Source organism: Lotus japonicus, chromosome 5, assembly GCF_012489685.1.
Source record: "Lotus japonicus ecotype B-129 chromosome 5, LjGifu_v1.2".
Lineage (NCBI taxonomy): Eukaryota > Viridiplantae > Streptophyta > Magnoliopsida > Fabales > Fabaceae > Lotus > Lotus japonicus.
This window is the reverse complement of record NC_080045.1, coordinates 54,411,278-54,435,047: the sequence shown is the minus strand read 5'-3', so window position 1 is coordinate 54,435,047 and position 23,770 is coordinate 54,411,278. Positions and strand designations below refer to the sequence as shown.

General features: G+C 36.2%; 6 protein-coding genes across 9 annotated transcripts; 4 read left to right on the top strand and 2 right to left on the bottom strand.

Annotated features, from left to right (window-relative positions):
• Window positions 1-4,965: 4,965 nt before the first annotated feature.
• Window positions 4,966-7,359, top strand: LOC130717466 (suppressor of disruption of TFIIS). Of its 3 annotated transcripts, none has more exons than XM_057567698.1 (9): window positions 4,966-4,993; window positions 5,141-5,234; window positions 5,587-5,649; window positions 5,858-5,923; window positions 6,034-6,131; window positions 6,243-6,368; window positions 6,467-6,706; window positions 6,828-6,893; window positions 6,983-7,359. In XM_057567698.1, exons 3-9 carry the CDS (start codon window positions 5,601-5,603, stop codon window positions 7,133-7,135), a joined length of 798 nt encoding a protein of 265 aa, XP_057423681.1. In that variant the 5' UTR covers window positions 4,966-4,993; window positions 5,141-5,234; window positions 5,587-5,600; the 3' UTR covers window positions 7,136-7,359. The 3 variants fall into 3 exon arrangements, with proteins under 3 accessions (XP_057423681.1, XP_057423682.1, XP_057423680.1); XM_057567699.1 differs by lacking the exon at window positions 4,966-4,993 and adding an exon at window positions 5,003-5,026; XM_057567697.1 differs by lacking the exon at window positions 4,966-4,993 and adding an exon at window positions 5,032-5,058.
• Window positions 7,305-10,591, bottom strand: LOC130717468 (peptidyl-prolyl cis-trans isomerase, chloroplastic). Its single transcript, XM_057567700.1, has 7 exons — window positions 10,419-10,591; window positions 9,804-9,992; window positions 9,131-9,272; window positions 8,915-9,003; window positions 8,725-8,779; window positions 8,455-8,540; window positions 7,305-7,740 (listed from the first exon to the last, which is right to left on the bottom strand). Exons 1-7 carry the CDS (start codon window positions 10,485-10,487, stop codon window positions 7,582-7,584), a joined length of 789 nt encoding a protein of 262 aa, XP_057423683.1. The 5' UTR covers window positions 10,488-10,591; the 3' UTR covers window positions 7,305-7,581.
• A 1,585-nt stretch (window positions 10,592-12,176) lies between these two features.
• On the top strand, window positions 12,177-14,788 carry LOC130721245 (uncharacterized). 2 transcript variants are annotated; one of them, XM_057572008.1, is made up of 3 exons: window positions 12,177-12,715; window positions 13,701-13,868; window positions 14,270-14,788. In XM_057572008.1, the coding sequence occupies exons 1-3, from the start codon at window positions 12,272-12,274 to the stop codon at window positions 14,459-14,461; spliced, it is 804 nt and encodes a 267-aa protein (XP_057427991.1). In that variant the 5' UTR covers window positions 12,177-12,271; the 3' UTR covers window positions 14,462-14,788. The 2 variants fall into 2 exon arrangements, with proteins under 2 accessions (XP_057427991.1, XP_057427989.1); XM_057572006.1 differs by having other exon boundaries at window positions 14,267-14,788.
• Window positions 14,789-15,707: 919 nt separating this feature from the next.
• Window positions 15,708-17,071, top strand: LOC130721269 (germin-like protein subfamily 2 member 4). The gene is made up of 2 exons (XM_057572035.1): window positions 15,708-15,917; window positions 16,339-17,071. The coding sequence occupies exons 1-2, from the start codon at window positions 15,803-15,805 to the stop codon at window positions 16,884-16,886; spliced, it is 663 nt and encodes a 220-aa protein (XP_057428018.1). The 5' UTR covers window positions 15,708-15,802; the 3' UTR covers window positions 16,887-17,071.
• Window positions 17,072-18,760: 1,689 nt separating this feature from the next.
• Window positions 18,761-21,058, top strand: LOC130717526 (protein COP1 SUPPRESSOR 2). Its single transcript, XM_057567772.1, has 6 exons — window positions 18,761-18,906; window positions 19,041-19,256; window positions 19,365-19,488; window positions 19,664-19,737; window positions 20,246-20,406; window positions 20,616-21,058. The coding sequence occupies exons 1-6, from the start codon at window positions 18,785-18,787 to the stop codon at window positions 20,783-20,785; spliced, it is 867 nt and encodes a 288-aa protein (XP_057423755.1). The 5' UTR covers window positions 18,761-18,784; the 3' UTR covers window positions 20,786-21,058.
• Window positions 21,059-21,443: 385 nt separating this feature from the next.
• Window positions 21,444-22,849, bottom strand: LOC130717527 (putative expansin-A17). Its single transcript, XM_057567773.1, has 3 exons — window positions 22,642-22,849; window positions 22,176-22,497; window positions 21,444-22,051 (listed from the first exon to the last, which is right to left on the bottom strand). The coding sequence occupies exons 1-3, from the start codon at window positions 22,772-22,774 to the stop codon at window positions 21,742-21,744; spliced, it is 765 nt and encodes a 254-aa protein (XP_057423756.1). The 5' UTR covers window positions 22,775-22,849; the 3' UTR covers window positions 21,444-21,741.
• Window positions 22,850-23,770: the final 921 nt, after the last annotated feature.

Here is a 23,770-nt window from a genome sequence, read left to right as displayed (position 1 = left end):
AGACTTTTCTGAGCTGATAGTTTTGAGATTTTTGCAAAACTATCCTGAATATTTCATTTCTGATTCTAAACCTCTTCCTTATGTGCCCAAGATCACTTCTGCCGGATTAGATTTTCCGTTATGCCGCCGGATTTCCGCCGGAATCAATTTTAGCCTTAAATACCCATTTTTGGAGTTTTTGGAGTAAAGCTTCAACCTTTAGGCTGAAAACTATCGCCTTAGCTTAGTGCTAGTAGGATTAGTTGTCATAAACGTCGTTGGTGACGTCCCTGTCAAATTTGATTTTTGGGATTTCAGTTTTGAAAATCCTAAGTTAAAAATCATGACCAAAATACCCCTGCGACAGTTTTTGATCCGATAATTTTTCCGAGTTCAGAATACAAGGAGTTACGGCTAATGATAGCATAGGAACCAAGTTTGATCGAAGAAAAATCGAGTCTCCTAATTACCTAAAGTGGCCGAGCCTATAGGGGGAGGAGGAGGAAAATTTCCTTTTCCGAAAACTTGTCTTTCGCGCTAGATTATCGTACCTTAGAGTATAGATTACTTCGAGTAACCTTAGTAAGTATCGATAACTTAGTTTTCGATAGATTTTGATTGATTTCTGTGGTTTTGTTCTAAAGGTGCTTTTGAAGAGTTTCCCGAGGAACAAGGCTTTGCTTGCGAGGAAGCGTTAGACGATCATTCTGGAGAACCTACAGGTGAGGGCTTCTCACTGAATCTCTAGCTAATGCTTAGGGTCGATACTTTCGACTTGATTTACTGTTTATGCAATTGGTTGTGTTTGATTGGAAAAACGTTTTCTGAGGCTTCGGCTGACAATGTAGATGATGCATCTACTGAATGTTTTTGATGATTGACTTACATGCTACGTGCTATGTGGGTAATCTAGGATGTGTGGTGCATGCCTTATATGCTAAGTGCTATGTGGTTATTGCTTAATATGTTTATATATGACATGTTGATTGACTGTGATGATGTGATTATGCTTTTGCAATGAAATCTGAGATTCTGTATAGTGAGAATAGCGGGCAGGTCATGCCGATTTTATGTTGAGAGTTTTGAGAAAGTTTGATAGGACGAATGAGATTCGGACCTTGTGGTGGTGTTTTCATGGATCGAGACATTCTCTGGTATCAGTTGGGGATTAGGAGATCCCGAGAACTTATAAGATTTTGCGATAAGACTAAAAGGATATTATTTTGTAAAGAAAACTCATAAGACATTAAACAACCTCTAAATCTTCAAATAATGATAACAAACTCGAAAGGAAGCTTAGGATGCAAATCTTAGTTTTTGGAAAACGAGAAGTGTCGTCGGATCCAAGTGTTGAGGAAGTTGAGAAGTATTGAGTATGTTGATGCTTATGTGCTGTCGGAGCAGCTGTTGTTATTGTGCTGTTGGAGCAGCTATGTGTTGTTGGGCTATCCTGGGGATAAGTCCGGGAAACCGTTAGTTTCCGAGAGTGTAATACTCTGTGCTCGTTGAGCAGTTGTGACCATCGGATTGAGATGAGTCGGATGATTTGGAGATCATCGTGGATTATGTGTTGTTGTGAAGAAGTGTCTTTTGTCGCAGAATCGACTTTACCTTAGGGTAAGCTTTTAGAGACTTTAATGTAGCTAGAACACGTGGCGACGTGTCGAGTGAGATCAGAGACGTTGTTTGACTAATCATCCTGCATTCATGCAACATTAATGAGGTATTAACACAGGACGTACTCTGGACCTCGTCGGATTCCAAAATGGTCATAAGACCCGGATTTCCGTGTAAGAGCGTCTGTAGACGTCTCTTGTAGCAGACCGAAATGGCAGACCTACGGGTTACGGCTGATCTGGCTACTTTGGTTTGGTGTAAGAGACACGCGGGCAGAATGGTCCCACCGTTGCTGGTGCTAGGATTGATCCGGTTGATGTCCATCCCAGAGGCACGCGAGCAGAATGGTCCCACCGTTGCTGGTGCTAGGATTGACTCGGTTGATGTCCATACCTATGTTTGGTGTAAGAGGCACGCGGGCAGAATGGTCCCACCGTTGCTGGTGCTAGGATTGATCCGTTTGATGTCCATCCGTTCCGGAATGCATATTGGTTGACTGGGTTAACCTGCATTGCATATCATGCAACATGCATACTAATTTAGTTGTCGAATGTGATTGTTATTTGTTAATCCTATTTGGAACATGTTAATTGTTATTATTGCTGTTAAGTTCATTATGGAATATGCAACCCTAGGATGTTATCCCTAGCTATAAGCCTAAGTGGCTATTCTCTTATCTATATCTATTGGTGCTATTATTTACGTAATTCTTTGGAGTTGACCCTCGCGTCTTCTGTGTGTGCTTTGGCGGACAAACGCCCTTTGTCAGATGTCTTTGGCGGACTAGATCATGACGGTTCACCCTTCGGGGGGAACTAGAGTTGAGATGCTGGAACAGGAGCGCATCGCGGTAGCGAGAGGAGGACGGATGGTGAACATAGACTAGGTCGTTCTGGATTCAGATTCGGACGACGATCATGCTAGCATGTAGGTTTTAGTGTTAGTGTGAGCTCCTCGAGATGGGATTAGTGTAGGAGTAGAGTCTTAGCTCTGAACATCATTTGTTTTCTTTGGGACAGGGTAGTTTCCCACCTATAGCTTTTTGTGTGGTTTCTTTACGGGAATCACAGAGAGTTGGTTGGACATAGGAGATCTTGTTTCAGGCCGATGGGCCAGCTCATTCTCAGTTTTGAGGGATGGTGTTGCGGACACTTCACCCTTTTCATTTGGTTTATATATATTGCCTACGGGCGTTACACTTTCTTACCCGTCACTGGAGGTTTACTCGTGACGTGGCTAGCTATTTACAGCGGGGGCTGTCATATATATTGCATATTAGTTTTATTGCTTTTCGCAATTGGGTTTTATCTAATTCAGTCTTGTCTTAGTTATTATCAAAAAAAAAATATATTCACGTTTTCCACATTAAGTTTCTTTTTGGTTACTAAAGTGACGCCACCAAAATCGGGGTGTTACACCGGTGGTCCTCTTCGCCGGTGGTGGCGGTGCTGGTGTGCAGACATTGAAGGGACACGAGAGAGGTAGAGAGAAATGAGAGGGGAAATGAGAGGTAGAGAGAAAATGTTAAATGAAAAGGAGTATTATTGGAATCTTCATTTATTTTTTTATTTTTTTATTTTTTTATTTTTTTATTAGCAGGTCACTCAACTTTCTATCATGGGTCATTTTTGCTCTTGCATGGTGCAAGACTTAAGAAGCACTTGCACTCTAGAAGCCACCACAAAGTATAAAATAGAATTTACTAATTGAACCAAATATAAATGTTCTTAACCGGCCTTCCGAGCCCAAACGCTTGGACCAAAAATCTGTCCACTTCGACCGAACAAGAACCTCGGCCTCGGCCCACAATGAGAAGACTGCAGACATTTTCACAACTCCGCTCCCTACATAGTTTCAACATTTGATTTCCAAGCTTGGAATGGAGAACATTTATCACCCCCCAGCTTGAGCCTTGAGGTGGATATTATCTAGTTAGTCATCAGTTAGTTTGATTAGTGTAGACTGTAGAATGTGCAGAATGCAACAATCATTTAGTCATAACCGATTCAAGATTAATATAGTTAGTACTTAGTAGAGTAAGTTGCAACACCAACTCCTCTTCTCTTGATGTGGTATATAAGCTACACACTTAATCCAAGATAACAATCAACAAACAAATTCTTCATTTTCTTCACTCTTTACATTTTTTGTTTTAAAAAAGATTTGGGTGGGTTAACTCCGTTTATCGCCACGGATCAGAGCCCGAGACTACATGTCGCTTACAGAGATACTTATATATCACTCACCAACACAACTCTCACATTGGTAGTGTGAATCAAACACACAACCTTCTGAAAGAAAGTGGTCTGTCCTTACCAACTGAACCAACACATGTTGGTACTTCACTCTTTACATGGAGAGGGAAGGAAGTTGCACTTAAAATTTGGGTTAACGTCATAAACAACCACTGCTTTGTCCGCATTGTTGTGAGAATATAGACCAGTCCCAACAAGTTAGTGATGCTGATTCGGCTTCTACTAGGAGCATCCTGTGGATGATGGCATCTGATTTGGACGCAAAAGGCATTATAGATAGCATTTCGATAGTCTTGCACTTTAGTATAATAATAGATACTAACAATGATACGGTATGGTTATATTCCATTGTTATTAAAGGATAAACCTCATCTTCACCGTCCAATGTCTAGAATATGCTTTCCCTTTTCCAGCGGAAGTTGCTCCCATTCATTTCACCCAAGTTATATGGATCATGGAGGATAGGATTTCCCCCCACCATCTAGGCCAACATGCATTGTAGCATGAAGTTATGACTAAATAGTAATTACAAATACCAACTCCTAATTGTTTACCAAAAAAACAAACTCTTAAATAGTGGACTTTACCCAATATCATATAAAAAATAGAGCTATTATGGTATAGAAAATGACAGAAATATTTTAAAAATAAAAAACGTTAGACATAGGAGCATCCCTACAAGTACATACTATTAACATATGCAGATTGTGATTGTGAGACCAACGCGCCACAATTGTGGTGGAGTTTTTAAAAAAATGCAATTGTTGGGGTTTCAACCTCTATATAACGACCACAAAGTTCCTACATGAAAAAATATGCCCGATTTCTGGAAGTTACCGTCAAAACACAATTTTTTAACACTCTATAGATTGTGGGGGTAAAAAATAGTCACAATCTGCATATATCGATCGGATGTCTTAGAGCTTCGGGGTTTACATATAAGAACCGGATTTTTAAAGGGTAAGAATTCTAACAATTGAAAAGTAACGATGCTCACCACCTAAGAAAGAAATTGGGCGTCACTTCGCACATTGAGCTTAGTGGTGGGTCTTCCTTCAACTTTATATACACGTATAAATATAAGATATCGTGAGCCACAATTATTTCGTGTTTCAGAAGGTATTACAATTAAACACCCTAAGGTCTTTGTTAGTCTTGACAATATTTCATTTTAAGTTTGTGTTTATACTTTATATGGTCCAAATTGGTAGGCATGTTTCATGCATTGAATTTGTCATAAGACTCATATATAACCCATTAAATGACTGATACTTACTTTTTTGATTCAGGCAGAGGTTTATTGGAGATTATTAGGCAGTAAATTCTAGATTTCTTCCCTGTGCAAGTGCTTCCTACTTGTTTTGTGAATTCCGTGATCACCGGGTATGTTTTTCTTGGTGTGTTAACATCTTCAAGTTTGGTATTTTTGCTGAAACTAGTTTGTCAGGTGTGTTTCAGCTGTTTTTTCTGATGCTGGCATACTGGTTGGCCATATTCTATGATCATCTAACTCTAAATATGATGTGATTAAGTGCATGTTTGGATATATAGTGAAAATCAATGTGAGACAAAATCATGGTGGACAGAAGCATCTTTACTTAGTTGTTGTGTCTATCACTGTAATTTTTCCTTCATTGTGGTTTTTCATCGTGTATCAAACATGTACTAAGCTATAGATAGGAATCTCGCACCTAAGGTGAGGAAACTTTTATGTGATTACTGAAATTTATTGCAGTTTCCAAGTTCAAGATGGATGCTCACAGGATTGATGGAGTCAAATACGAGTGCTTGCTTTTTGGTATGATTTGTCTAACCCATGCAGTGAACTCTTATATGCTTCACAAGAGTGTATTATTACCTTTCTGTCTTCTGGTTTAATTTAAACCTCTCCTTCCCCTCATCGTTTCTCTCTTTCCTTTTCAACCACTTTAAACCTGTTGTATTACTTAAATGATAAAGAGTGAAAAGGAGTGATATAAATTTCTGGTTCCAAATGTTTGTCACAGATATAGATGACACTCTCTACCCATTGAGCTTAGGTCTCAATTTGGCATGTCGCAAGAACATACAAGGTATAAACATAAAGTACTAAAGCCAGAACATGAAATATTCTGCTGATCAGATAATCTCATATGTGATAGAATAGAATAGAAGTATTCTAGTTAACCAATCTTGTTTACAGAGTATATGTTGGAACACTTGCACATTGAAGAAAGTGAAGTGCCAAAGATGTGCCTGGATTTGTATATTGAACATGGGACAACTATGGCAGGATTGAAGGTATAAAGATTTTGCATTGCACTCAGTTTTCTCTTGTTGATATTTTCTTATGAAACACTGATTGACAGTCAATGATATTTCTTATTAAGTTTTAGTCTTGATCTCTACCAGGCCCTTGGTTATGAGTTTGACAATGATGAGTTTCATGCTTATGTGCATGGAAGATTACCATACGAGAAACTGAAGCCAGATTCAGTGTTGAGGAACCTTCTTCTTTCCATGCCTCAGCGTAAAATAGTATGTCAGAAAAAATTCAACATTTGATACTACTAGTATTAGTTTGATCAATGAAGAGCATTCCATAATATTCAAAGGCTTGAAAATATTCTTTGCAGATATTCACAAACTCAGATCACAAACATGCAGTTGAAGTTCTCAACAGATTGGGCTTGGAAGATTGTTTTGAAGGCATCATATGCTTTGAAACTCTTAATCCTCCCAACATAGATGTATCAGATGATAATCATGTAACAGAGAGTGGACGTTTCAACTCCCACACACAAATCCTCTGCAAACCTTCTGTGGAAGCCTTCGAAGCTGCGATTCGGATTGCAAATGTGGATCCTAAGAAAACAGTAAGATTGATTACTTACCTACAAAGTGACATGGGAATGGGAAGATTACTTCCTTAATTTGACTAGTTAATTTCAAAACTCTCTGAATCAATTCATAATAGTTCTCTTCTATCTTCTGCAGATTTTCTTTGATGACAGTACTCGAAATATTGCAAGTGCAAAGGTAGCTGGACTTCACACTGTTATGGTAAGTTATATTTGCTGTTTATGGATCTTATGTCACAATCTGTGTTTGCTTGTAATGCATGCTAAAAATGAAGTACATACTGATGGCAGGTGGGTCGTTCAGATTTGGTCCCTGGTGCTAACCATGCCCTGAACAGCATTCATAATATCAGAGAAGCATTACCTGAAATATGGGAGGTTGAAGAAGACAGCCAACAGCAAATGATCCAATCCTTAGCAGTGGAAGCTATAGTCCTTGCATAGGTTTTGCTTGGATAAATTATCTAAGTAAACTTATCAAGCAAATCAAGAGTTTCTACCTAGCAGAGTTTTGTCTAAGTTTTCAATAACTTTGCAATTGCCTCCACAACATCATGATTTTAATTGTATGAATGACGCAATTGGCATCTTGAAAAAGATGTGGAAACTAGTATATGCAAATTGCAGAAGCATGAAATTATAAGAGAAAAAGACATTTACTGTGTTTATTACAGATTTCGTACAAGTCTAGGAATACAAAATGTGGTGCTGTATCCCTCCTAATGATAATTCACTAAACGCACATTTAGTGACATCCGAATTTCCCTTCAGCAGATAAAAATGACAATTCAAACTCATAAAATTGCATAGATCAACACCCTTAATCCCCTAAAACCCTCAACAGAATCGTAATTGATAGTCAGAAAATGTAGTACATTTCAATGTTAAGATCAACCCTCTAAAGGAAGTTCTCCAGAATTTGCTATTTTGCATGGCTTCCGGGGGCTGTTATCTGACCTGCTTGTCTCCTGTGACTCAAGTGTCCTCACAACATCCATTCCATCAATGACATGCCCAAACACAACATGCCGATTGTCTAACCATGGAGTCTGCATCATGAAGTCATATCATGTGCTTAGTATCAAAGCTAAAATGTAAACAAAGTAACAAACTCAAACAGAATGTGCGTTTTCTGGTTGAAATGCTAAATATTATGATTGTTTGGTTAAATGATTGAGCAATAAAGTACGTGATTCAACGTCGCTGGTAATATGTTCCAAGTGAGCGAAGTCAAAAGAAGGCACTTCCATCTCAGCAGATGTTAAGGCTTAGTTGCATCAATTTGAAATGTATCATATAACATTGTAGCAATTGAAATAAGATCGACCAAAAATGAATTTGTAAGACTAGAAGGATCTGAAGTGTAATTAAGGCTTCATTTTATCAGTGGGTCAACACCATTAAGACAATGTCATCCAGAATTGTCTTGCCATTAGTTTAAAATTAGATGCTGAGGCCTTTGACCAGAGTCTAGGATCCATAAAAAGAGGTGTAGATAGTTTTAGTTAGCTAGATTAGAGTTCTAAATTATAGGCTGAATGCATTATTTTGGTGACTTCATCAAAAAAGGGATATGGTCTTTTTCTATCTGTTTTCAGTTTTCACTATTTCCAGGTTTTCAGTTATCCTTCAAGTAATAATTCTGAGAATTCCTTGTTTGTAAAGAGAGGTTGAAAATTTCTTTTCAGATAACAGACGCATAAAAACATATATATGCCTTATCCAATTCTTAAAGTGATAGAAAGCTCACGCATGTCTCTCACCTGTACAGTGCAAATAAAAAATTGACTACCATTGGTATTAGGACCGGCATTTGCCATGCTTAAAACTCCAGGACCAACATGTTTCACTGCAAGAAATTTTATTTCAGATATGCTAGCTATCAGTTTTCCATTGAAAGTCCAATTTGAAGGAGATCAATTTAACAATTTTAAATTGGAACAACGAGCAAAGCAAAATTTTGAAAAGCAATTCCTAATAAAAATTATAAAACTCTATTACTGCTCAAGGGCCAATAGAGTATAGAGACATACAAGAAAAATTCTCATCTTCAAATTTAGCACCATAGATACTGATTCCACCAGTTCCCTGCAGCCAATTAGAATACACATGAAGTCAAAGAAACATTATCGCTACACTGAATATACATAGAAGTGTTCAACTGCGTGCAGCACAGATTAGCATACATATGCAAGAATGCTAGCAAAATATCACAGTACTCACATTTCCTTCAGTGAAGTCCCCTCCCTGAATCATGAAATCTTTGATTATACGATGGAAGTAGCAATCTTTGAAACCATATCCTTTTTCTCCTGCATAGAGATTATTCATTTCTTGTTTAAGATGCGGTGTCACACAACCCACTTCACCATGATAATGCTCGGAAATTCTCACACAACTACAACAAGAACAAAGCTGTAAAAACATTTGATTGATTACCTGTGCACAAAGCTCGGAAATTCTCTGCTGTTTTTGGAACGACGTCTCCAAATAGGCCGAAAACAATCCTGCCAGCAGCTTCACCCCCAATTGTTACATCAAAGAAAACTTTGCTTGTCACTTTGGCTTGCAGCTCCAGAGCCTAAAAGTAACAGAACCATGTAAGATAATGAACCGATATCAATATATCATAAACCAAGGCAGATTTGGCAAAAGAAAAAAAAATCTGATTAAAGCAATATGATTTAAACATGGAGATGGAATAATTCAATCTATTCACTTTAAGGATTAGGATCCTCTTGTGTGAAAATTCTGTCATGTTTCCTCATGTTGAAATTGTGTCTATCTCTTCATAAACATTTAATGGGTCCCACCTATACCTATTTCATACATAGGTATGAAGACAGAGATAGACACAAAATTTCAACATGGGAGAATATGAGAGAATTTTCACATGAGACCTAATCCTCATTTTAAATGATTCTATGATCAAAACTGCTCCCTATTTCCGGAATCACTGCTCACCCTTATCTTAATACTCATGAGGGCAGAAATAAGCCTAAAGTGAAGAAAGTTAGTCCGGAGGGCACTATCCTACTCCTCCACTGTCTCACATTGGCCTAGAACTTTCTGCTAACAAAATCCAAACCATGAATTTAAATGTTACACTTACACTTTCCTTAGCATTGCATGTCATTCTCCTAAATGTGGTTGATTTTCCTTCAGATTTTAGAGTGACAGGAAACTTGGCAGCATAATGAGATCGTGATGCCAATGTTTTACTGCAACCAAGCTGAGATCGGATACTGCTACAGACCACATGTGACCGTCGAACCTTCGATACATCTTGGCTAAAATTACCCTGGTTAAAAAGGGAACAGAAAACAAAAATTTCCCATTTTTATTAGCACATTCTCTTGTTGGCTGATATTAAAGAGTTATAACTTAGAAGCACCCACTACACACTTAGCTAAGATAAATATGCTATGATAAATTTTAGGATTTTAGTTACAAAACTGAAAATAAAAATTGTCTTTAGTAACAGTTTATAAAATAGTAATCAAACAAACCCTATATCACTAAGACACCTTAGAAGAAGGACATACATTGGGATGGTAAGAAGTTGTATCTATATTGCAAAATATAGATGTATATGAAACACTATACCACCATGTTATAAGCAACAATCTTGATTGTTGTCATACACCATGTTCAAATTGGATTCTAAAGAAACACAGTTCCAGTTTCCAACATCTTCTCAGATTTGATAGTAGAAAATACTGCTAACCTGGATATGATGAAAACGAGGAAGAAGGTTCTGACTTTGGACCAACTGCGTTGAGAATGAAGAAGCCATGAGAACAAGTTGACTGGAAGAAGATACTTTGATTTGAGGGTTTATCACCTCGTACTGTCTTACTTACACACCCAAGTTTAGCGTCTCAACTGAGGGAACACAGCCACACAGAGGTATATCCCAAACGGATAAAGTGTTTTAACTTATTTTTTATTTTCTCTGAAATAATTAATTTAAAGTGGTTTTGAGTAGGGGTGCACATGGGTTGGGTTGGATGAATTTTGGTCAAAATAAAATCCGAACCGATCAAAATTGTATGGGTTGGGTTGGGTTGGATTTCACGAATTTCTTCTTCGGACCCGATCCGAACCAACCCGACGAAGTTCGGATTGGGTTGGATGGATTGATTGGGTCACTATATTAAAACAATAATATATCTGAAATATTAAAAAATTTTGCAAATATTATTATAAATTCAGAAAAAGTTATAAAAAATACTAAATAGCATGAAAATGACACAAAACGTTATACCAAATAGCATGAAATAATACCACATAAATGACATATAGTCAAATATCATGAAAACATAAAACTTTATTACCAAATGACATGAAACAATCTAACATAAATAGTACCTAAAAAGCGAAAAGCAACACTAAATTTCATGTCATGACACCTAGAACTTAAATGTCTCTAACATGCCAAATAAATATATAGACATGTAACAAATAACTACGAACAAATACTCTAAGTTTAAATATGACAAATAACTACAAATACATAAATCTCGAAGTTTTAAAAAGTCATCACTCCGACACTAGCACTCCAAGTATGAGTAAAATTATAAAAAAAATTATTATTATATGTATGAATTCTGGGTTGGGTTGGGTTGGATGGATTTGAACTGAATCCGAAATCCGACCCGAACTTGGTTGGGTTGTAGTAAAATCCATCCGATTAACCCGATTACCCGATTCAACCCGCATTTTTTCTATTGGATCGGATTGGGTTGGACGGGTTCATTGGATCTACCCGGCCATGTTCACCCCTAGTTTTGAGTTGCCTTATCTTGTATTGGAAATTTGGAATTGAATTTTTCTCTCATCTCAATTGCTTTTATTTTACTGAAGTCTCTCAAATTATAGAAAATAAATGTTTAAGGATGTTGTATATATATATATCAAAATTGGCAAAGGATCAAATTTAGTTATTTTTTAAAGCATTGAAACTTAAATAACTTTAAAAAAAATTATAGGGACCAAAACATGAACTTTGAAGTAGAAGGAAGAAAAATGCAATTAAATTTATATAAAAATACAATTAAGCCTTAAAATTAATTTTATTCATTCTCACTAATTAAATGAGATGATGTAGTGATTGAGCACTTCATCTCTTAAATAAGTGGTTGAGAGTTCGATTTCGAACTTTTGTAATTGATAAAAATAACTTATTAATCAGTTTTCTACCATTTAATTCACTGATTGTGGGCTGAAAGATTGCTCTTATGCCTACGATGAGTAAAATGAAGAGTAACCTATCATTTTCATATTTGAAAGGAATAGACGCAATGATTTGATTCAATTGACATTGTCAATTGTCAATTCACTTGAGAGCTCAATTTATGAGAGTATTAATTTATAAATCTTACTTTCACTTCTATCTCATCTTCACTTACTTTTATTCTTAAAATTTAAAACTAGACCTGGTCATATATGAGAGGTGTCCTTGTTTTGTAGGCAACAATTTCAACTTGTGGCTTTGGTTGCAAAGAAAGACCAATCTACTATACAAGAGAACACATCCCAAGCAACACAAGACAAGACAAGACAAGACAAGACAAAACAATGCGCGCCCTCCCATCTTCCTCAGAATCATCACACTGTGCAGCAGCATTCCTCTTCCCTCAATCACCAACCCCTTCATGCTCCAACTCCATAGCCATAACCCACTCTTCCCTCTTCTTCTCACACCCTTTTCATTACCATTCCCTCTGCACCACCCCACCTTCAAACTTCAAACCTCTCTTGCACCGTGCTTCCAAATCCAACCCCACCACCTCGGAAGTGGGAGTTGAAGAGTCAGCAACGTTGACTGAAGATGGGGTATGCATAGAGGTGACGAAGCTGGAGAAGAACTCGCGCAGAATCGAGTCCAGGATTTCCATTGATGCTTCGCTTGATGCGGTATGGAGCATCTTGACTGATTATGAGAGGTTGGCTGATTTCATTCCTGGCCTTGCTGTTAGTCAATTGCTCCAAAAGGGTCACAATTTTGCTCGTCTTTTGCAGGTTTTCTTCATTTCTCATCTTTTGCTCCAAATGGGTATCTTAAAGTTTGTTTTTTAATTAAATTAGTTGCATGTTTTTGGATATGCTTGTGCAATTGGGTATAGTGAAAGTTTACTTGCATTTTTTGTTGTTATTGCTATGTACTATGTAGTAGACTATTAGGGACCTTCCTTTACTTGATAGTAGTTTGATTTTGCAACTCTTTGGTGGACCTTATGGCCTTGCTGTTGAATATTGCAATGTAAAACAAAAGGCACATTATTTGAGAGACTTTCGAAACTCGAGAGTTTTTAATTCAGTATGGTTTAGCAGATTTCATGAATTTTCATTTTGCTTTTGTTGTTATTTTCATCCAATTCTGTCAATACACAGGTTTTAATTGCTCAAATTTAACTTGCATTACCCTCACAGACACGCACATACACCTCATAATTGATTGGTTAAGCAAAAAGAAAGAAAGAAAGAAAGAAAGACCAGCCTGATTATGTTGTAAAGGATTGGCTCTATGCATCCAGCTTCATGGTATATGATCACGTACCATGCTTGACCAGAGCAATATAAGTACCTCGAATGATCACGTTGCGTGTTTGATCAGAGTTGTGTGTGTGTGTGTGTCTGTACCCTTGAAGTATGGGAATACTGATGTTTGAGGATGATATGGGCACAGCTAGTTGGTGCAGCATTTTACTTTCAAAACGAGAGTCAGTGTGATGTTATGCCTATAATACTGAGTTTTAGTTTTTGTGACAAATAGAGAATAAATGATTGAGCGTCCAGGCGAATAGCAAACTTTATGTGGGATTACACTATAGTATGGCCAAGCATGTTTTTACCTAATTTACTTAAGTAACAGCCTTCAGAAATTCAATGCCACACTATGATTTGTTTTCTCATGACCTGAACTATGAACTGATGTGTTGGAGATTTTTCCATTTTAATGAATTTGGCTTGAATTATATCTATTGTTATTACTTTATCTAAACAGATTGGAGAGCAGAACTTGGCATTTGGGATAAAGTTTAATGCTAAAGGAGTTGTAGATTGTTATGAGAAAGAGTTGGAGACTCTTCCTTCTGGAATGAAGCGTGATATCGAATTCAAGATGATTGAAGGAGACTTTCAACTCTTTGAAGGAAAATGGTCTATTTTGCAGGTAGGACTTTTGTTTGTTCCCCTGTTGTTAGAATTCTTCTGAATCAAGCACAATAAATCATACACACTTGCAGAAATCAGGGTGTGAGGCACTATTCCAAGTACTTTTCAAATGTTGAACTTACAAGTTTCTAAAATTGAAAATATAAACTTCGTGAACTTACAAGTTACTTAGAGTGGAATAAATCATATCTTGGGAACTCAAATTATTGACCAAGTTGGGACTAACATGACAGCTATATTATTGACCAAAGGGATCTTGTTTTCTTTTTGTAGTCTTCTTCAGTTTTCAATATATTCATTGGTTTTGTTTTGAAGTTTATAAGATTTTGAACCCTTTTATTCAATGAGATTGACATACAAATACAATGCTAACTTAGACAATGATGGTTTTTGCAGCAGTTCAATAGCAGAAGTTGTGAGGAGACTCAAGTACAAGAAGTTAATACAACTCTCTCTTACATTGTTGATGTTAAGCCCAAGCTGTGGTTGCCTGTTCGTCTCATAGAGGGTAGACTTTGCGACGAGATAAAGAAGAACCTTGTATCAGTCAGGGGTGAAGCTCAAAAAGCTACTGACAGAGAAGTTATGTAATTAATGATCCTACGAAGATATCGACTAGTTTTGCCTTGGTTGTCGAGACCTAACACAACCTCTCATCCTTTACCTAGGCTTGGAACCGGCCATGCAAGCATAGGCGGAGTATAGAAGTATAGTTCACACATCAGTTTTCACTTGGTAAAGCTGCAAGATTGACCTTATTCTGGTCCTAAAATATCTTTATGTGTAATTGTAAAACCATTAGTTCAAAGAAAATCATGAAAAGGTCATTTCAACCTTAATTGAACATTTTCTTTATCTTTGGCTTTCGATGTTTTGAAATTTGTAAAGAGAAATACTATAACACTTACTTTTCACTCTCTTTTATTGGTTGAAATTCACGTGAGTCCATTAAATCGTAGATTTCCATTGCAAAAAATAAGTTTTGGTGATTTTAATGTGGTGCAGTATCAAGAATGAAAGTGGAAAGAAAAAAGATAAGAATAGTATAAATCTCCTGCTCTATGAATTTTTATAGCAAATTCCTGTTCAATAACAGAAAATCCCTTTGTATCGGCTGTATCCAGAAGCATAACATTGAGAGCAACAGCTGAACTAAAGCGGTGGGTGACCAACCCATTCCCCATGGTTGCTCAGATTTGGTAATTGATGCCAATCTTCAAAGCCAATTTCACTTGTTACTGGCTCATATGTACATGCATATATTGAAATTGAAAAAAATAATGTCATGATTAAATAACCTAATAGAAATAATTTGATAATTTAATTGTACTCAGGTTGAATATCATACTAATTAAAATAGTGAACCTCAAACATGATTGGTTCACAATTTGAACTAGTTTGAAAACAATGGTCATAATTCTCAGAAATGATTTTGTTCATTAAAAAAACAACTTTTGGCTGAAGAGAAAAAAAAAAATAGAATAAAGAGGCCAACTCGAGTTAATTAATATGCATGGATTTAAGCCTATATCTGCTTATATCACTTTACATCTCTCACCAAACCCCACTTCATTTAGACAGTCAAATGCTTGCATTTTCCCAACAGAAGACAAACCTAATCCCTACGTTGATTTCTATTCGCATGAATGATATTTTTTCCTAGTAAAGACTTACATCTTTAAATAATTTCAATTAAAGACTTTTCACTCGATTGCTTTGAATTTAAGTTGAAGGACTACACACTTTTATGCTTTAAAATCACATCAGTTCCATCTACTCTGACTATAACCATTGTTGCTCGTTTACAAATGATCCATGCATATATAAAGGCAAACTTATTGCCACATTTCTTACCATCCAACTCAAACATTTATCTTCTCTCTAGCTACATAATAAACATTTCTGTTCTGTTTCTATTCATCATTCCAAACCATGTCAACAACCAAAACTTTGGCAATCTTGGTCATCTTCTGCTGTACCATCTCTTATGTCCATGCTTCTGATCCTGACACACTTCAAGACCTTTGTGTAGCTCTTCCTTCTTCAGGTAATGTACATTACAATTCACCAATTTGATTTCTCTATTTCTGCTCCTCGATAAAATAAAGGTTAAGTCACAAAATAGGTAATCTTAAACAATAATACTTAGCACTCTTTTACCTAACAAAAAGTATCTACAACCAAATATTTTCTAACAAATAAAATTTGAACGAGACACACGAAAGTTATATGTCTTCTCATAATTTGTTGCTCAACAAAATATGAAGAGTCCATTTTTATACTTTCTGATTGGTATCCAAACAGACCTAGGGTCTAAGTTGCTATTGTTTAGGGAAGCTAACCAATCAAATACATTTTTATTTAATGGAAAAATACAGAAACAGAAAAAATTGGGCAAATCTAAATAAATTGTACCAGAGTTGTGTTATGAAAACCATAAATTGATGTACATGGTGTGCTATGTGCAGGAGTGAAGGTGAATGGATTTGCCTGCAAGCCAGAGGCAAATGTCTCAGCAGCTGATTTCTTCTTTGCTGGTCTAGCCAAGCCTGGAGTCATCAACAACACAGTGGGATCATTGGTAACTGCAGCCAATGTGGAAAAAATTCCAGGACTCAACACATTGGGTGTATCTTACTCAAGGATAGACTACAAAGCCGGGGGACTTAACCCTCCACACACACACCCTCGCGCCACTGAGGTTGTGTTTGTGTTGGAAGGTGAATTAGATGTTGGTTTCATCACCACAGCCAACAAGCTCATCTCAAAGTCCATTAAGCAAGGTGAAATCTTTGTGTTCCCAAAGGGTTTGGTGCACTATCAGAAGAACAATGGGGATAAACCTGCTTCTGTGCTTTCTGCATTTAGTAGTCAACTACCTGGTACCTTGTCTATAGCTTCTGCTCTCTTTGGATCAACACCAACTGTGCCTGATGATGTGCTTTCCCAGGCCTTTCAGATTGATGCTAAACAGGTTGATGCAATCAAGACCAAACTTGCTCCAAAGAAGGCTTAATTAAGTATAAGCTAGATGCATATTCAAGTTATAAACGTACTTAATTTCCCTTTATTTTTGCCAATAATTCTTGAAGGGATATGATTAATTGATTATGTATTGTACCACGTATGGTGTTACATTTGAGTGTAAAATAATTGGTATCGAAGATTATAATGTGTTAAGAATGATGCGAATTCTATGAAGTAGAAGCTGTTATCTTTTATGTGGATGAGGTTTCTTTTCTTGTTTTTGGGGCTCATTGATTTTGTGGACAATGAACAGCGATTGGAACTTTATCACCTTACTCTTTCTTTCATGTTGGTTTGGTAGTTAAATGAGTATGGTATAGATGCAGACATTGGACTATTGATTAAGGCTTCCAAATTATTACTTGGTAGAAAATGGATTTTATTATTCAAGGCCACCATAAATAAACAAGAGCTGCACAAAATAGACGAACATAATTGTTGTATAATTGATCATATAAAATGACAATTAAATTCTACAACTGCCTACTTGATGCGAAAGTGCAGCAAGGTTTAATTAACTAAAGAATACTTGAGGATTGTGTTCTTTAATTGACTTTTATTTTGGTTGAAGAAGTTGGGGTAAAAGTTTTTTGAGGTTTTATGAAGTTTGAGTTGAAGAAGGGATACATTTTCACCATGTCATATCTTTTTGCTGTAAAATTCTAAGGATTTAGGGCCTGTTTGTTAACCTTTTTCAAAAAATGTTCTCAAAATTGTTTTATGAATCAATTTTCGAAAACTGTTTTTGGGGAGAGATTGGAGAAAATACTTGTTTGATAATTCTAGTTTTGAAAACTGTTTTTGAAATGAAAAAATAGAAAACTTGTTTGGTAAAATCATTTTGAAAACTTGTTTTGAAAACTAAAAAATTAAAAACTTGTTTGATTGTGTTGTTTTCTTTTATGAGATTTAAATGAACTTCATATTTAAATGGAACAAGAACTGGTCTTATTTTATGAACATGGGAATATTAATGCATTTTTTAGATAAGTTAAACTAAAAAAAGCACTTACATACGTTAAAGTCAATTAAAATCTAATAACTAGGAAAAGTGTCATATTATCATATTACAACTTGATAACAAAGTCAAAGTGATAATATTTAAAACTAGTGCGGTCTAATATCAAACAAAGTTAATATGAGTCAATTATCAATGTCATGATGTGCCCATATCCAATATGCAATTTGATCCCTTTGCATTGTCATTTCAGCTGCACCTTCATCAGATAGTCTTGCTAAATTGTCATCATGTGAGGTTGTTCCTGCAGTGCTAGGACCTTCATTCATGCTATCAAATTCTGCGGGATCCAGTTCTTCCCACATCCTAAATAGTTCATCATTCAAATTCCACTTGCGTATGTAATTATGAATAGCACAACATGATGTTACTATAAGTCGTTGCCTACAAGGTTTATATGCACCGAGTACTATCTCACGATCTGAAACTATGAGATTAATCATCGCGAGACTCTAGCATCATATTAAGTGAATAGAGTACGTCTTTGTAAACAAATCTTTTTCCATACACATCGTTCAATGATCAAACCATCGACTAAATATTTAAGGAGGTCAGCTTACTATAGGTATAAAACTCAAATTGTAACCTGATTTCATTTTGAAGATAATTAATCTTTTTGGAATTTGTTCGTTTAGATTAAGTGTTCATTCTTTTATATTTAATCCTATTTGATTAACTTATTATTATTACTATTATTATAATTATTGTCTACAAATATAAGAAGAACAAAAAATCTCAAATTATTATTTTTCCCTGAAGTTTTATCATCAAATTTATAAATCAAATAATAACATATATATATATATATATATATTATATATATATATATATATATGGCGAATGATGTGTTACCGCTAAGAACTGGAAAAATGGAAGATTCGAAACAGCAACGAAAGAAGAACTACAGAAAGAGAAGTGCTCCAGTTGAACAAGATCAACTCCCCCAATCTCAAGACAACAACAATGAATCCGACGACGAACGAGAAAGAAGGTTTCTTTTTCGAAATCCACAAAAAAAATTATTAAAAACTGTTTTTTTAATCTGATTTGGGATTTTTATTATGTTAGGGTTTCAATTCAATTAATTTACTGATCCAATTGCAATGGTGTTAATTGCTGTTACAGAATGGCATTGGAGGAAATCAAGCTCCTCCAGAAGCAGAGGGAAAGGAAATCAGGTATTGCAGCAAACCCTAGTTTGCAATCTCAGGCTGTAGTCACTGCCGGCTCAGCTGCTAAACCCGCCGAGAAGAATGACGGTGATGGCGGCGACAAGGATGACCTTGTTCTTCAGGACACTTTTGCTCAAGAGACTGCTGTAATGGATGAAGACCCCAATATGTGTGTGTATTATTATATATATTGCATTGTGTTTGTTTTGAAATTATTGATTTTGAAGTTGAAGGTAGTAGTTGCTGATCTTGGTTTGGTGCTATTTAACTTGGACAGGGTTAAGTATGTTGAGCAGGAATTAGCAAAGAAAAGGGGTAGGAAGATTGATGAAGCTGATCAAATTGAGAATGAGTTGAAACGCGCCGAAGATGAACTTTATAAAATCCCTGAGCATCTTAAGGTTACTAGTTGCTTAATTTGCTTGTTCAACTGTCCACAGTTTTTTGTTCTTTCCTTACTTTCTGTCTAGTTTATAGTAACTAAGCTAGCACTGCACCATTATGGATATATGAATGGCTGTGTGTCTTCCATCTAGTATTTTGCCTTTATGTTATAAATTTATTGTGTCCTGTCAGGTAAAAAAGCGAAATTCAGAAGAAAGCTCTACTCAATGGACTACTGGTATTGCTGAGATTCAGCTCCCAATTGAGTATGTTTTCTCATATCTATTCGATCGGATGAATTTGTGGTTTGAATTATTTGTTGGAGAAGCATTTAATACTCTATCTTTTTGTGTTTTTCTTTCAAGTTAAATTTTAGCAACGTCTGATTCATAGGGGCGATACATTTATCTGTATTAGAGTACGTAGTGCCTGTAGTTGGAAGCAAACAACAAGGTTTTAAGGTGTTTGGCTTTTAGGCTGAAAGTTCTTTTCTAAATGTTTTTAAATTGATCTGAATGAGTACTTAGTGCCTATGTTCAAGATGATCCATCTTTCCTTGGTTATTTTCTTTCGAAGTGCAGTAGTTTCTCTTTGTCTTGTATTTTGCTAGTGCTTGTTTAATGTTTCTTTATGAATCTATTTTACTAAACAGGGAATAAAGCCTTTTCTTCTCATTAAGTGTACTTGTTTAAAGTTAAATATTTCTTATGAATCTATTTATTGGGATAGAAAATTGGGTAATGTGTCTTGATGGGTTTGCTTTCTTGTTTGCAGATATAAATTGAAAAATATTGAAGAAACAGAGGCTGCAAAAAAACTTCTACAGGAAAAGAGGCTTATGGGTCGGACAAAACCAGAAGTCAGTAGCATTCCATCGAGTTACAGCGCTGATTATTTCCAGCGTGGCAGGGATTATGCTGAAAAGCTTAGAAGAGGTTGCATTTCCTTGGTTCTTTCAATTTAGAGCACATATGTATGATTGCTTGTTTATGCTGTTAGGTTGCTGCGTCTCTGTCAGCGTTGATGTATTTATTGATAAGTTCATCTTGCTCGTTTGCCTTTTATGGATTGAGAAGTCTTTTGATTTTTTTACTCTTGTTTAAAATCATACCTATTACTGACAAAAATGGTGACTAATTTGCAGAACATCCAGAGTTGTACAAGGATAGAAGTCTTCAGGATGATAGTTCTGGATCCAAACAAAATGATTCCAGCACTGATGCTGCTGGAGCAGTGCAGAGGCAGGCTGCCACAGATGAATTCATGTTAGAGCGTTTCAGGAAACGAGAACGTCACCGTGTAATGCGGAGATAGCATAAATGTAACTTTTATTTTAGCTCAAAGCACTTGAATGTAATATTAGTTGCTTATTTTACAACAATACAACTAGGATTGGTAGAAGCCCAATGCCATTAATTTCCTTGTTCAAATAGCAGCTGAGTGTACAGCTGCTTGTGCTTTATTTTTGTTGGTGCATTTTCTAAGGAAAACTGTGAAGTAGTGACAAGAATGTATTAACTTAGCCACGGCGTATCTTCTTTACAATGGCCTATTCTGAGGCAACCAAAGAATTGTGATATTTGACCATATTTGTCTGGCCATGAATAACTTGCTGTTAGCCTTTAAGATATGGTATGAACTAGTGGCAGTGACTAGAATGGTAACAGTGCTAAATTGGTTAGGTGCCTTATTAATATTGCCACCTGCATGTGGTATACTGATATTCAAAATATTTAATTTTTCATTGATATTTTGCATTTTAGGACTCTCTGAGTCACTCAAAATGGCTCTGTTTTATTCCACATAAACCATCGGTTAGTTTACCTCACTAGAAAAGATTGACGTTTGCTTCGTAGGGATACTTTTACTGGTATATCTAAACTTTCATGGGGATATTTCTTTTCTGGTGTATCCGAACTTAGCCTTTTAAAGGGGTGTAAACTGAATAAGTAGCTCCTCATGGATTAAAAGATGAGACAAAGGAAATACTATTAGTTACATAGATCATTTCGCATATTAGGAGGTAAATTTATCCTTGCTAGCTTCAAATATTTAACTAGCATCACTTTGTAATTGCTAAAATTGGTGGGCTTGCAAATTGCTAAAATTGCTGAGCCACAAGCCCACAACCAGCTGGATGAAAAATACAAATATGACACATCCCTTCAACAACAAATCAGTAATTGACTAGATCGATATGGATACATTTATGAAAGGATGAAGTGGAACTGTGGAAAAGTATACTGAAGAATGTTTGCACAGTCTTCTGTTCAGAACTGAACCTTGCTGGTGAAAGACTGGCCAAATTTCCAACTGGAGGGTGCCACATTATAAGCTGTGCGAGTCTTTCCATTGCGGAGTTGGATTCTGAAGGACAAGCTCTGACCATTGAGATAGCTTAAGCTTTGCCAGTTAACTCCCCAGTTTCTTGACATGGTTTCCCAGCTACTCATTTTGGACCCTTTGATCCAAACCATGGAGATCTCTCCAGCTCCACCTACATTGCTTATAAGCACTAGCTCAAAATAGTCTCTCCCATTGATGGTAAATCTGATGCCTCCACTTTTCCTGCACCGTACTCTGCATATATGCAACACAAATTTGAACAATATCAGTTATCTAGCTGTATTATAACATGTTTAGAGAAGCTTATTTCCTCAAAATCAATTCTGGCACCCAAAATGAGGATATAACATACACATACCTTCTGTGAAAGATTGGAACAATTCCAGCCCTGTACTTGGCAATCGTCTCAAAAGCAGGTTGGGACATGTCAAAGTGTGGTCTAGGAGGATTGCACCAACCACCATTGTCATTAGGGAGTGCCAAGTTTGGAGGACAGAAATTTGTGGCAGTAATTGTAATGGAAGTGCCCCTGAGGCACCATTGGGGTGCTTTGTTTGCATCACAAACTATCTGATAGCAACCGCCGCATGATTTGCCATCATTGAACAAAGCAGTGCTCAATGCAGCAGTTTTTATTCCATAACCATCTGTGTAGAGATTTCCATAGCCACATGCACCCCCTACAACAAGAATAGAAACATGTTAGTTGTTACTCATTTCATATCATATGCACTTGTTTTGTACTACAAATTTTTAGGGTACTTTTTATTACTTCAGAAATGATGAGTATATTAAACAAAAGAAAAAATGTAGGTGCACATTACCCATAGTTCCTGAGGCATCACTTCCACCATAGAAAGTTGCATGAGCTTGCATCCAAGCTGCGGATGCTAGTCTAAGTTCTGAGGTGAGTAACCCCACAAGAACTATTAGACCACTTAAAATTAGCTTTTCCATCACCTCAATCTCTTAACTTTCTCTGAAACTGAACAATGACTTTCTTAGTTTGCTAAGTTGCTGCTTAAGATGACAGTTCTGTGGGGGTATTTATAACTGCAGTTAGGGACGTTTAGCCCATAGAAATTATTAACTGGATTTCAAATTGTGGAATAAATAAGGCGATGTTGACCAAAGCAATCTCTTTAGTATATTATATGATTCAATCATAAAAAAAGGTAAGGCAGTTAACCATGTGTGAGTAAGACTCAACTGATCCAAATTGATAACCAACTCGTGATTGGTTCAAATGATGCATATTTAATTCATCTAAAGCAAAGTCTCGAATTAAATTCTTGAGAATAACTTGTCCCACCATATATTCTGGACTCAAACAAAATTGTCTCCTCCGGTAGAGGATTATTTGTACCAGAGAAAAAGAAAAACCTATCCAAATTGATATATACGCACCGTCTTATCACATAATCGAGTTAATAGTCACCTTAAATGCATTCTGCAAATGGTTCAATCAGTCTCATTGTACAGCTAAACTTATTCTCTTTAGTATATTACTATGATTCAATCATTAAAAAATAGGCAAGGCAGTTAGGCTGTGTGATGAAGACTCCACATTCAAATTGATAACAAATAGGTGGTTGGTATGAGTAGGATGTCAATGACAATCTATCTTAGAAATTGGGAATTCTAATTCTACTCCAAAAATTAGTTTAGAGATAAGGACTGTGTTCTCATATTTAAAGATTATCTTAGTTATATTTCTAGTCCATGTGAGACCTTCACACAACATTTCACGTTCAGAGTTAAAAATTGTCAAAATGAACATCTGCGAGTAACTCACCTAGATGGTTTCCACTAAACGAATCTAGAATGTGCTAATATCCGTACTCTCCCCGTTAACAAACCATTACAGAAAATATATGTCATATAACTCTGTGGGTATTTTTGAATGCATATAACTTTACTGACAACGAGTTTTTATCCACGGCTATTCGTGGT

Excerpts from the sequence above, each read along its gene's own strand:
- LOC130717468 (XM_057567700.1), bottom strand. The coding sequence starts at position 10,487 with ATGGCTTCTTCATTCTCAACGCAGTTGGTCCAAAGTCAGAACCTTCTT. Across the intron at positions 8,541-8,724 it reads TGAAGATGAGAATTTTTCTT|TGAAACATGTTGGTCCTGGA; the intron begins GTATGTCTCTAT and ends AATTTCTTGCAG. Across the intron at positions 7,741-8,454 it reads TTTTTATTTGCACTGTACAG|ACTCCATGGTTAGACAATCG; the intron begins GTGAGAGACATG and ends TTCATGATGCAG.
- LOC130717526 (XM_057567772.1), top strand. The coding sequence starts at position 18,785 with ATGGAAGATTCGAAACAGCAACGAAAGAAGAACTACAGAAAGAGAAGT. Across the intron at positions 18,907-19,040 it reads GACGACGAACGAGAAAGAAG|AATGGCATTGGAGGAAATCA; the intron begins GTTTCTTTTTCG and ends TTGCTGTTACAG. Across the intron at positions 20,407-20,615 it reads TGCTGAAAAGCTTAGAAGAG|AACATCCAGAGTTGTACAAG; the intron begins GTTGCATTTCCT and ends ACTAATTTGCAG.
- LOC130721245 (XM_057572006.1), top strand. The coding sequence starts at position 12,272 with ATGCGCGCCCTCCCATCTTCCTCAGAATCATCACACTGTGCAGCAGCA. Across the intron at positions 12,716-13,700 it reads ATTTTGCTCGTCTTTTGCAG|ATTGGAGAGCAGAACTTGGC; the intron begins GTTTTCTTCATT and ends TTATCTAAACAG. Across the intron at positions 13,869-14,266 it reads GAAAATGGTCTATTTTGCAG|CAGTTCAATAGCAGAAGTTG; the intron begins GTAGGACTTTTG and ends TGGTTTTTGCAG.
- LOC130721269 (XM_057572035.1), top strand. The coding sequence starts at position 15,803 with ATGTCAACAACCAAAACTTTGGCAATCTTGGTCATCTTCTGCTGTACC. Across the intron at positions 15,918-16,338 it reads TGTAGCTCTTCCTTCTTCAG|GAGTGAAGGTGAATGGATTT; the intron begins GTAATGTACATT and ends TGCTATGTGCAG.
- LOC130717466 (XM_057567698.1), top strand. The coding sequence starts at position 5,601 with ATGGATGCTCACAGGATTGATGGAGTCAAATACGAGTGCTTGCTTTTT. Across the intron at positions 6,132-6,242 it reads CAACTATGGCAGGATTGAAG|GCCCTTGGTTATGAGTTTGA; the intron begins GTATAAAGATTT and ends GATCTCTACCAG. Across the intron at positions 6,707-6,827 it reads ATGTGGATCCTAAGAAAACA|ATTTTCTTTGATGACAGTAC; the intron begins GTAAGATTGATT and ends TATCTTCTGCAG.
- LOC130717527 (XM_057567773.1), bottom strand. The coding sequence starts at position 22,774 with ATGGAAAAGCTAATTTTAAGTGGTCTAATAGTTCTTGTGGGGTTACTC. Across the intron at positions 22,498-22,641 it reads TGATGCCTCAGGAACTATGG|GGGGTGCATGTGGCTATGGA; the intron begins GTAATGTGCACC and ends TTCTTGTTGTAG. Across the intron at positions 22,052-22,175 it reads GTTCCAATCTTTCACAGAAG|AGTACGGTGCAGGAAAAGTG; the intron begins GTATGTGTATGT and ends GCATATATGCAG.